This window comes from Glycine soja, chromosome 16 (genome assembly GCF_004193775.1).
Source record: "Glycine soja cultivar W05 chromosome 16, ASM419377v2, whole genome shotgun sequence".
Lineage (NCBI taxonomy): Eukaryota > Viridiplantae > Streptophyta > Magnoliopsida > Fabales > Fabaceae > Glycine > Glycine soja.
This window is the reverse complement of record NC_041017.1, coordinates 19,151,120-19,161,086: the sequence shown is the minus strand read 5'-3', so window position 1 is coordinate 19,161,086 and position 9,967 is coordinate 19,151,120. Positions and strand designations below refer to the sequence as shown.

The 9,967-nt window shown below is 34.4% G+C and overlaps 1 protein-coding gene across 2 annotated transcripts; it reads left to right on the top strand.

The window, feature by feature from the left end:
- Nucleotides 1–1,504: 1,504 nt before the first annotated feature.
- LOC114389557 (putative phospholipid-transporting ATPase 9) lies at nt 1,505–9,491 on the top strand. 2 transcript variants are annotated; one of them, XM_028350254.1, is made up of 12 exons: nt 1,505–1,858; nt 2,563–2,982; nt 3,697–5,054; nt 5,583–5,693; nt 5,784–6,060; nt 6,150–6,238; nt 6,313–6,421; nt 6,948–7,160; nt 7,262–7,387; nt 7,492–7,590; nt 7,691–7,882; nt 8,610–9,491. In XM_028350254.1, the coding sequence occupies exons 2-12, from the start codon at nt 2,584–2,586 to the stop codon at nt 9,156–9,158; spliced, it is 3,522 nt and encodes a 1,173-aa protein (XP_028206055.1). In that variant the 5' UTR covers nt 1,505–1,858; nt 2,563–2,583; the 3' UTR covers nt 9,159–9,491. The 2 variants fall into 2 exon arrangements, with proteins under 2 accessions (XP_028206055.1, XP_028206054.1); XM_028350253.1 differs by having other exon boundaries at nt 1,505–2,982.
- Nucleotides 9,492–9,967: the final 476 nt, after the last annotated feature.

The window sequence follows — 9,967 nt, the reverse complement described above, 5'->3', positions numbered from 1 at the left end:
TTCATTAGTTTCTTTTTTAATGTGCGAACAATAAAAATAATCTTATATGAATTGTTCAATGTAAATCTAAATATAATTTCTACACTAAAAACATCTATTTATTATAAAATTTAATTATATAAAATAAATATTTATTCCGAATGCACAATACTAAAATACAAGTTTGGCTTCAAATATAAATCTTTTATCCAAAAAATTTCAAAAAGAAGAAACAAACTCTTGAGAAAAAAGGTTCTGTTTACCATCTCTTTTCTTACTATATTTTTCATGTAAAAAAAAAAAAAAAGTTCTCATTCTACTCTTCTTCGTTGCCTTGATTCGTTGAGTTCCAAAGTCCGAGATTTCATTATTCGTTGCTTTTCCATAAATAAACAACAAAAATATATATTCTCGTCTGCCTTCCTTTCCTTTATATGCTTTCCCTTGGTCCGTGTCTTCATTGTCCCTTGCTTGGCTTGGCTTGTCACTGCATGCAATTATAGTCATATAATTCCCAAAGAAATATACATGAATCAGTCTTCAATTTAAATATTCACTGGTAGCTTTCATTTTTCCTCCTAAATCCTATTATACTTAAAGCTCTCATAAACATTTTAATTAATTTTTAACTTTTTTTTACTAGCTCAAAAATTTATTTGAATGTTTGATAAATATTTTTTTTTAATAATTTTTAGTATTTTTTGAAATATTAATTAAAATAATATTTTTAAAATATTGATTTCTAATTTTTTATATTTTCTTTCATTTTTATCTTCAATATATTTATTCAATTTTATAATTACTTTTTTAAATAAATCATGATTTAATTATTTTATTATTATTTCATAATCTTCGGTTAATTCAACAATTAATTCCACCTAATACTTAACATTTAATTAACTTACTTTTTAGTTATCAAGCTAATTTTATGAAATATAATCTTTTTTTTCTCTCTCTTAAGGTAAGATAACATGTTACCAAACATTTTTGTTTTGTTTTATCTTTAACGATATCACTAAATTATCGGATTAGTGAACTCATGAGTCCTTTACCCATTGATCTCTTGATTCAATATTTTGTAATCATGTACCAAAACATAGATCTTTTAATAATCTAAAGATTCTAAACCCATTATATAGCATGACAGAACGTTAGCCCGCCATGACGGCGCATCTCATGCTACTTAACAACACACACAAAATTAGCAAGTAAAAAACTCAACGAAACCACTTCCATTCCATGTCTCCATTGTTTTCAGCTCATCACAGTAATAATAATTATACACGACATCTCTCTCTATAGATTCTCTGTCTGCTTCTGCAATTAAAAATAAAAATCACACCGGTTTGTGCTTAATTAGGTAAGTCAATTTTCGCTTAAACAGAGAATTTAAAATAAAAACGGAAAGCCCCCATTCCGTTTTCTGTCTTTTAGTCACACGTTGTTATGGCTTTGGTTTCGGGATTTCGATTTGATACCACATTATTGTTATAAAAAAAGGTCTTTTTTGTTTTTCTTTTATGAAGTTTGTTATGAGAAGTATAACGAGAAATGAGAGTGAGCGAAAGAGACACTTCTACCACTACTCACCCAGTTCACCATCATTGACACAACAAACACAACACTAGCTTCATTCATAGCTTTCCCGAGAGAGTGAGAGAGAGAGAGACAGAGACAGAGAGAGAGAGGGTGTGCTTCTGCACGTTCGTTTTCCGTGGAAATCTGTGTTAACGTTTTGGCGTTTTGTTTGTTATATCCGGAAAAGAAAAAAAAGGTTTTGACATGGCACTGAGGTTTCTGGAAAAAAAATATAAGCCAATTTGAATTGGTCATGGTTACGCTGGGAAAGGGAAATGCTTGTCTCTTTCAGAGTTCAAATGTGAGATCTAATAATTGAAGTCTCTGTTCAAAACTTCTTCTTCGTCTCCGTTCAAATCTGCTGTTCTTTTTTTATTATTCCTTTTTCTTGGCTATTCTCTTTGCCACACCAATAATTATCTGGTGTTTTGGGTTCACTGGGAGTGTATTTTCGTTGTAGATTTCACATTGGCTGTTCACTACACTGTACAGATTGCAGGCCAGGTTCTGCTGTGGGTTGTGTCCATCGCTTGTTTTGTCTCAACCTGTGTCATCATTTTCTTCATAACTCTCCATGTTCCTCTACCTGTCTCTTTTTTTTTTAAAAAAAAAATTGTCACTCTCAATTATTAGTTTTATTTTATTTTATTAGTATTTGGGTTAGTTTCTTTGTTGCTCATTGCTTATTAAATTACTGGGTTTTTGAGCTTCTTCTGGTGGGAACCTTTCTGGGGTTTAGTATCCGTTTCTTGCTTTATTTGTTATTTAAGTTTTACTTGGTACTTGTGTCATGAATTACCAAGTTTCGGGGTATTTGTGCAGTAGTTAATGGTGGTTGTTTTTGAAGATGCCGTGAGTTTAGTATTATGTAGAAAGTGTTCTAGTGAGTTGAGCCTGCTTTGAGATTTGGGGTTGGGAAAAGTTGCCATTTTGAATCCTAGTTTTAGCAGTGGCAGTAAAGGGTTACTTCTGTGTCTTGATGTTGTGTTAAATTTTGTTTATCAGTGGGATAAAAGGATATAAAGAATGAGTGGTGGCAGGAGGAGGAAGCTGCGCTTAAGCAAGATCTACTCATTTGCATGCTGCAAGGCATCTTTTGAGGGAGATCATCATTCACAGATTGGAGGAAAAGGTTATTCCAGAGTGGTGTTCTGCAACGAGCCAGATAGCTTTGTTGAGGACGGTGTTAAGAATTTTGCAGACAATTCAGTCAGATCAACAAAATATACTCTTGCCACTTTCTTTCCCAAATCTTTGTTTGAACAGTTTAGGAGAGCGGCAAACTTCTATTTTTTGGTCACTGGCACCTTGGCCTTCACAAAACTTGCTCCATACACTGCTGTCAGTGCTATCCTTCCACTGATTATTGTTATTGGGGCAACCATGGTGAAAGAAGGTATTGAAGACTTGTGCCGGAAAAAACAGGTGCTATATTCTGCTTACCTATTTGTTCTGTTTTGAGTTTCTTCTTATAATGTCATTTTTCTTAACTGTTTTTCTCTTCTGTTTAGTTTCTTGGTAATATTTGGAAGGGATGGAATGCAGTTGCTAAGTTGTTTGTTCGTACACATTTATAGTTTTTGCTAAAGGATTTTCAATCCTCTAAGTTTAAACTACAAGTGATAAAAAGTTAATAACCCTCATAAAATATTTGAGGTCTGTTCAAATCAACCCTTAGTGTCTTTTCTTGAATTATATAAAATCTAAAGTGTTATTTTTAATCAACGGTTCCAACATTGAACTGTATTGTATGATGTGTTACTTGCATATTGCAAAATAATATGTCCCACTACAACTTGACTTTGTTACCAGACTAGAAGATTGTTGATAATTTGATCTACATGCCCATATGGTTGGAAACCAAAATGTCCAAAAATGGTAGGGAGGGATGTTAAATTTTGTTAGTGCTACAACAATGTTTATCTCTGTCAATTTCCTTTTTTCCCCCCCTAAAATTTATTATTTTTTACTCTGATATTTGCATGGAATTAAAATAATATACCAAAGTTCTAAAGTAACAATAGTTTAGTGCTGAATATATGATAACCAAAAAGAGGAGGAAAGGGAAGATAAAGGTTGATTTTTGTGACAAGCAATGGCGTCAGTGTATATAATTTTTCTAGTTGAATACTTCTGCAGGATATTGAGGTGAACAATAGAAGAGTTAAAGTGCATAAAGCTGATGGTATTTTTGAATATACTGCATGGAAGAATGTGAGGGTGGGGAATATAGTGAAGGTTGAGAAGGATGAATTCTTCCCAGCTGACCTCCTGTTACTATCATCCAGTTATGACGATGCAGTTTGCTATGTTGAGACCATGAACTTGGATGGGGAGACAAATTTAAAGTTAAAACAAGGGTTAGAGGTAACTTCTTCCTTACAGGAGGATCTCCATTTCCTAAATTTTAAAGCTACAGTGAAATGTGAAGATCCAAATGCAAATTTGTACTCATTTGTTGGGAGCATGGACTTTGAAGAGAAAAATAATGCCCTTTCTCCTCAGCAACTTCTTCTCCGCGACTCTAAACTTCGTAATACAGACTATATTTTTGGAGCTGTCATTTTCACTGGTCATGACACTAAGGTTATTCAAAATTCTACTGACCCACCTTCAAAAAGAAGCAGAATTGAAAAGAAGATGGACAGAGTCATCTATTTCTTGTTTTGCATTTTATTCCTAATGGCATTTGTTGGATCTATTTTCTTTGGCATTGCAACTAAAGATGACTTTCAAAATGGGTTGATGAAAAGATGGTATTTAACACCAGATGATTCTACTGTTTTCTTTGATCCAAAAAGACCAGCTGCTGCTGCTTTATTTCATTGTTTGACAGCCTTAATGTTATATGGGTTTTTTATTCCCATCTCTTTGTATGTGTCAATAGAAATTGTCAAAGTCCTTCAGAGCATTTTCATCAATCAAGATATCCATATGTACTACAGGGAAGCAGACAAACCAGCTCGAGCTCGTACTTCAAACTTGAATGAGGAGCTTGGCCAAGTTGATACAATACTTTCTGATAAGACTGGAACTCTTACCTGCAACTCAATGGAGTTCATTAAATGTTCAATTGCTGGGGTAGCTTATGGCCGTGGTGCTACAGAGGTTGAGAAGGCCATGGATAGAAGAAAAGGTTCACCATCAATTCATGAGCATGATATTGAATCAGAAGCAGATAACATTAGGGGTTCGCTAGATAAAAGGGCACTCATTAAAGGTTTTAACTTTGCTGATGAAAGAATAACAAATGGAAATTGGGTTAATGAGCCTCATGCAGATGTTATCCAGAAGTTTTTTCACCTATTGGTGGTCTGTCATACAGCCATACCAGAAGTGGATGAAGAGACAGGTAATGTCTCATATGAGGCTGAATCCCCAGATGAAGCAGCATTTGTGATTGCAGCAAGAGAACTTGGTTTTGAATTTTACAAAAGGGATCAGACTAGTTTATTGACATATGAGTTGGATCCAGTTTCTCGCAAGAAAGTTGAAAGGTCAGTTGTTTCAAGCTATCAATTGTTTTGTTTATTTAGTAATTCTTGAATTTGACTTCTATTCAGCTACATTTTTCATTGTGTAAGTATATGCAAAGCTTTAGGATGGATGCTCTTTAAGAAGGGCACATGAAATTTTATTATAACTGTCATCTGATGACAGTAAGTACTTTTCAATAAAAAGAGCTGTATTGGTCTAGTCATCTGCACGTGATCAGTTTACAGTAGCAGCTCATAAAATAGGCGACTTCGTACTTTTCTCTTGCACCTGTTTTTCCCAAAGTCTTTATATTGTTTTTAAATACATAATATGAAAAAAAAACCCATTTAAATTGTGTCCACATCATATTTTTTATGCATGATTTTCTACTATTTAATATTGTTGTCTTCACTTTATTCATGCAACCTAATGCTAATATTTCTAAATGAGGTATACCCAACTTGGTTATTGTTTATAGCTACTACATTTCAGGATTTCTCTCTGCATGTCAATGATACAGATATTCAGTAACTAGTTTCTTTTAGCAGGAAGTACAAGCTTCTCAATTGTTTAGAATTCAATAGCTCAAGGAAGCGAATGTCAGTGATAGTGGAAGATGAAGAAGGGAAAATTTTGCTTCTCTGCAAAGGTGCAGACAGGTTTGTGATAAACTTGCTTGTAACCTCAAATGGTTTTGATTTACAACATTTATTGTGTGTTTCACCCTATTGAGTGATACTTTCATGCAGCATCATGTTTGAAAGGCTTGCCAAGAATGGGAGGGAGTTTGAAGAGAAAACCATGGAGCATGTGCATGAGTATGCTGATGCAGGTCTACGAACCCTTATACTAGCCTATCGTGAACTTGATGCAGAAGAATACAAGGAGTTTGATAATAAATTCTCTATGGCAAAGAATTTAGTTAGTGCTGATCAGGATATACTGATTGAGGAAGTATCGGAAAAGATTGAGAAGAACCTAATTCTTCTTGGTGCCACTGCTGTAGAGGACAAGCTCCAAGATGGGGTGAGTTAGAATAAATTTACAAGTTTTACTTATAGAGATTTATTCATTGGAGCAGGACTGGAAGTGATGCCTCTCGTGTTGTTTGCTAGGTTCCTGAATGCATTGACAAGCTTGCCCGAGCAGGAATTAAAATTTGGGTTTTGACAGGGGATAAAATGGAGACTGCAATCAATATTGGGTATTATATTCTGATAATGCCTTTTTTACTATGGATATTATTCCATGCTATCTGACATAAATATTCCGTTGCAGTTTTGCTTGTAGTTTGCTTAGACAAGGAATGAAGCAGATTATAATTCATTTGGATAGTCCAGAAATTCAAGCACTAGAGAAGGATGGAGACAAGATGGCTATTGCAAAGGTAAAGTAAACTTGAGACCTTAGTCTTGTTTTCATCTATCATGATTTAGCTTGCATTTCTAGTAAAATGTTTTAGCAAGCATGCTAATAGTTTGTTTTTCTTCAATATTGCAATATTCCAGTGACATCCTCTTACGCGTAGTTGAGAAGTCAGCTTAATCTGCTTTATAGTTTATATTGCTGGCCATTTGAACTTATATTTTATTCTATTTTTTTGAACAAAACAGATTGAGAATGCGATATTAGAAATTTCAGTACCTGCATTAGCATAGCATTTCTCTTTACTATTTCAGAGGATATTAGAAATGCAATGCATGCATGTGTACTTTGAGTTGTATGATATTGATTGGTACATTTAAGCTCTAAGCTGTTACAAATTTTCCATCAGTTTCTTTCCATTTATTTTTTCACATTAAAACATGCCTTAGCATCATTTGAATTTGTGATTGCTGGCGGATTAGTGTCTTAGTACTGATGTCGTAGATTTGAAAATTTGTTCATATTATATATGCTGATTCATCTTTTAGGCATCAAGGCAAAGTGTACTCCTTCAGATATCTGATGGTGCTGCACAACTCACTGCATACAGAGGGAGCTCTCATCAGGCCTTTGCTCTGATTATTGATGGAAAATCACTTGCTTATGCATTAGAAGATAATATGAAGAACATGTTTCTGGAGCTTGCGATTCGCTGTGCATCTGTTATTTGCTGTCGCTCATCACCAAAGCAGAAGGCAATGGTACTTTTTCGATCGGTTCTTTGTATATAATATTCTAATTGTGATAATGATTCTGGTTAGCTAAGCTTTCAGTAATGATTTTTCTTGTTCCTCTCTTAAAGGTCACTAGATTGGTCAAATCTGGAGCCAGGAAAACAACATTAGCTATTGGTGATGGAGCTAACGATGTGGGAATGCTTCAAGAAGCAGATATAGGGGTTGGTATAAGTGGTGTTGAAGGAATGCAGGTAATGGGAAAATTCACAAAATATTCTTTCGTTTTTTATTGATTTTAACTTGTGCTTGTGATTTTCTAAACAATATTTTCTGTCTTATTCTCCCAATCCCCCAGGCAGTTATGTCTAGTGATATTGCAATTGCACAATTCCGGTATTTGGAACGGTTACTTCTGGTGCATGGACATTGGTGTTACCGGAGGATCTCATCTATGGTATTTACCATGCTTACAATTAGATTAGATTTAAACATTGTAGAGTTGTTCTAAAATATATAGTAAAGCTCTGACATTCAATTAATTTTTTCATTGGCAGATATGCTATTTTTTCTACAAGAATATCACATTTGGTTTTACTCTATTCTTATATGAGGTGTATGCATCATTCTCTGGACAAGCTGCATACAACGACTGGTTTTTGTCTCTCTATAATGTTTTCTTTTCGTCACTTCCTGTGATTGCACTTGGGGTATTTGATCAGGATGTATCCGCTCGGTACTGCCTGAAGGTCAGTTTCTTCTAGCCATCTGATATGTGAGGGTCATCTTTGCTGGTGGGTGTGAAATGAAAATTCACTATTGCTGTCATTAAATCGATTGCACATAGAAAAGCAAAATAAAATAAATACATTAAAAATCTGCGTAGTACTCATGATTGCAAGATACCTACCTAGCTTCAGGCCTCATTGATTTTGGCTTTGGTCATTTTGATCACTTAAGAAGCTCATCTGGACACTGTTGGTTATAGTTGAGCATTGGCTAGTTAATGAACTTCTGGTAGTTTGTTTTGCTGCATGGAGCATTGGTTCAAATTGAATACTAAGACTACTTGCTGAGACGAATAAATGATGTATTACACTATTATCCACTAAATATAATATACATGGAAGTCAACACAGCAAGTTGTACACCATACTTGTACTTTAATAAAACCTATATTGTGCCTAACAGTCACGGCTTAGTACTTTATCTGCTATAATTCATCATGAAGCTACTTTGACTTTCCACTGAATGAATGAGTCCAATTTATATTTACTAAATTTAATTGATTTTGATTGGATTAATATCTAAGTCAGTTCTAAGGGTGGCCATAGTTTTTGAAACACAGCTGTCACATATATTAAAGCGGTAGATCCCCCTTGGTTGTATCTGAAGAAAAATACAGAAGCATTGATTTGATTGACATGGGGTTCCTTTGTTTGCTTCTCTGATGATGATTCATTGTTAATGTGGCAGTTTCCTTTGTTATATCAAGAAGGAGTACAGAATGTTCTTTTCAGTTGGCGTCGAATACTCAGCTGGATGCTTAATGGATTTATCAGTGCCTTAATAATTTTCTTCTTCTGCACAAAAGCGATGGAGCTCCAGGCCTTTGATGTGGAGGGGAGAACTGCTGGAAAGGATATACTGGGAGCAGCAATGTATACTTGTGTAGTTTGGGTTGTAAACCTGCAAATGGCACTAGCTGTAAGTTACTTCACCATGATCCAACATTTTTTCATCTGGGGTTCCATTCTTTTGTGGTATCTTTTTCTCGTGGTATATGGAGCAATGCCCCCACACTTTTCCACAAATGCTTACAAAGTCTTCATTGAAGCTCTTGCTCCATCCCCTTCCTATTGGATTGTGACACTCTTTGTGGTGATCTCCACCCTTATACCATACTTCTCACACGCAGCAATTCGGATGCGGTTCTTTCCCATGTATCATGAAACAGTGCAATGGATAAGGTATGAAGGGAAGATTAAGGATCCTGAGTTTTTGTCGGTTCAACAGCACGCATAGCTGCTAAGTCTCACCACGTGAGAGACAAATGTTAACTGTAGATAAGATATTTTGACAAATTAACCATCAAAGAATTTACTATGTGTATAGCTTCCTGAACCTTTTTTTTGTCTTTGCCTGTGGTCATGGAATCGATTGCTGGTTCCTCTAAACCAGAAGAATGTTGCCTAAATCCACTTCCATGTTTCGGCCATTTGGTGCTGCAAAGCATTCATTTACTCTTGTATCGTAGTAGTTACTGTATAGAGACGCAATAATTCTTTGTAGGATTGGATAGAGCCGCTTGCTGTTGTAGAAAAGAGTTATCCTGTTACTGAGAAGTTATTTTTCGTGTGTACTCATCTTATAAATCTTAATATAAGGAATAACATCAACTTCATACCTATAACTTGAACCATCTGAATTTTTGTTAGGCTTAATTATATAATTGATTTCTTAATTGTAATTAAAAATTTAATTGAGTCTCTTAATTATTAAAAAAGTTCAATCAGATTTTTTAATTGTTTAAATTGCTACAATTATGTTTTTTCTGTCATCTTCGTTAGTTAGTTTGATTGACGGAAGCTTTTGTAGATAAATATTTATATATCGGTTGTATTGGAAATTGATCTAAAATTGTCTTTTTACATTGATTGAATGAGCAATAGATGTAAAAATGTTTATTTACACTAATAAAAAAATTTAAATAAGGATGTTGTTTTTATATCGGTTAGAGCAACTTTAGTGATAGATCCCAAATTGGAATCTTAAATCACTTTTTGGCGGACCTTACAACATCACGTAGAATTGAAGATCTCTTAAAATCTTTC

Coding starts and splice junctions, on each gene's coding strand:
- LOC114389557 (XM_028350254.1), top strand. CDS start 2,584: ATGAGTGGTGGCAGGAGGAGGAAGCTGCGCTTAAGCAAGATCTACTCA. Junction 6,422..6,947: donor ACAAGATGGCTATTGCAAAG/GTAAAGTAAACT, acceptor TTCATCTTTTAG/GCATCAAGGCAAAGTGTACT. Junction 7,591..7,690: donor ACCGGAGGATCTCATCTATG/GTATTTACCATG, acceptor TTTCATTGGCAG/ATATGCTATTTTTTCTACAA.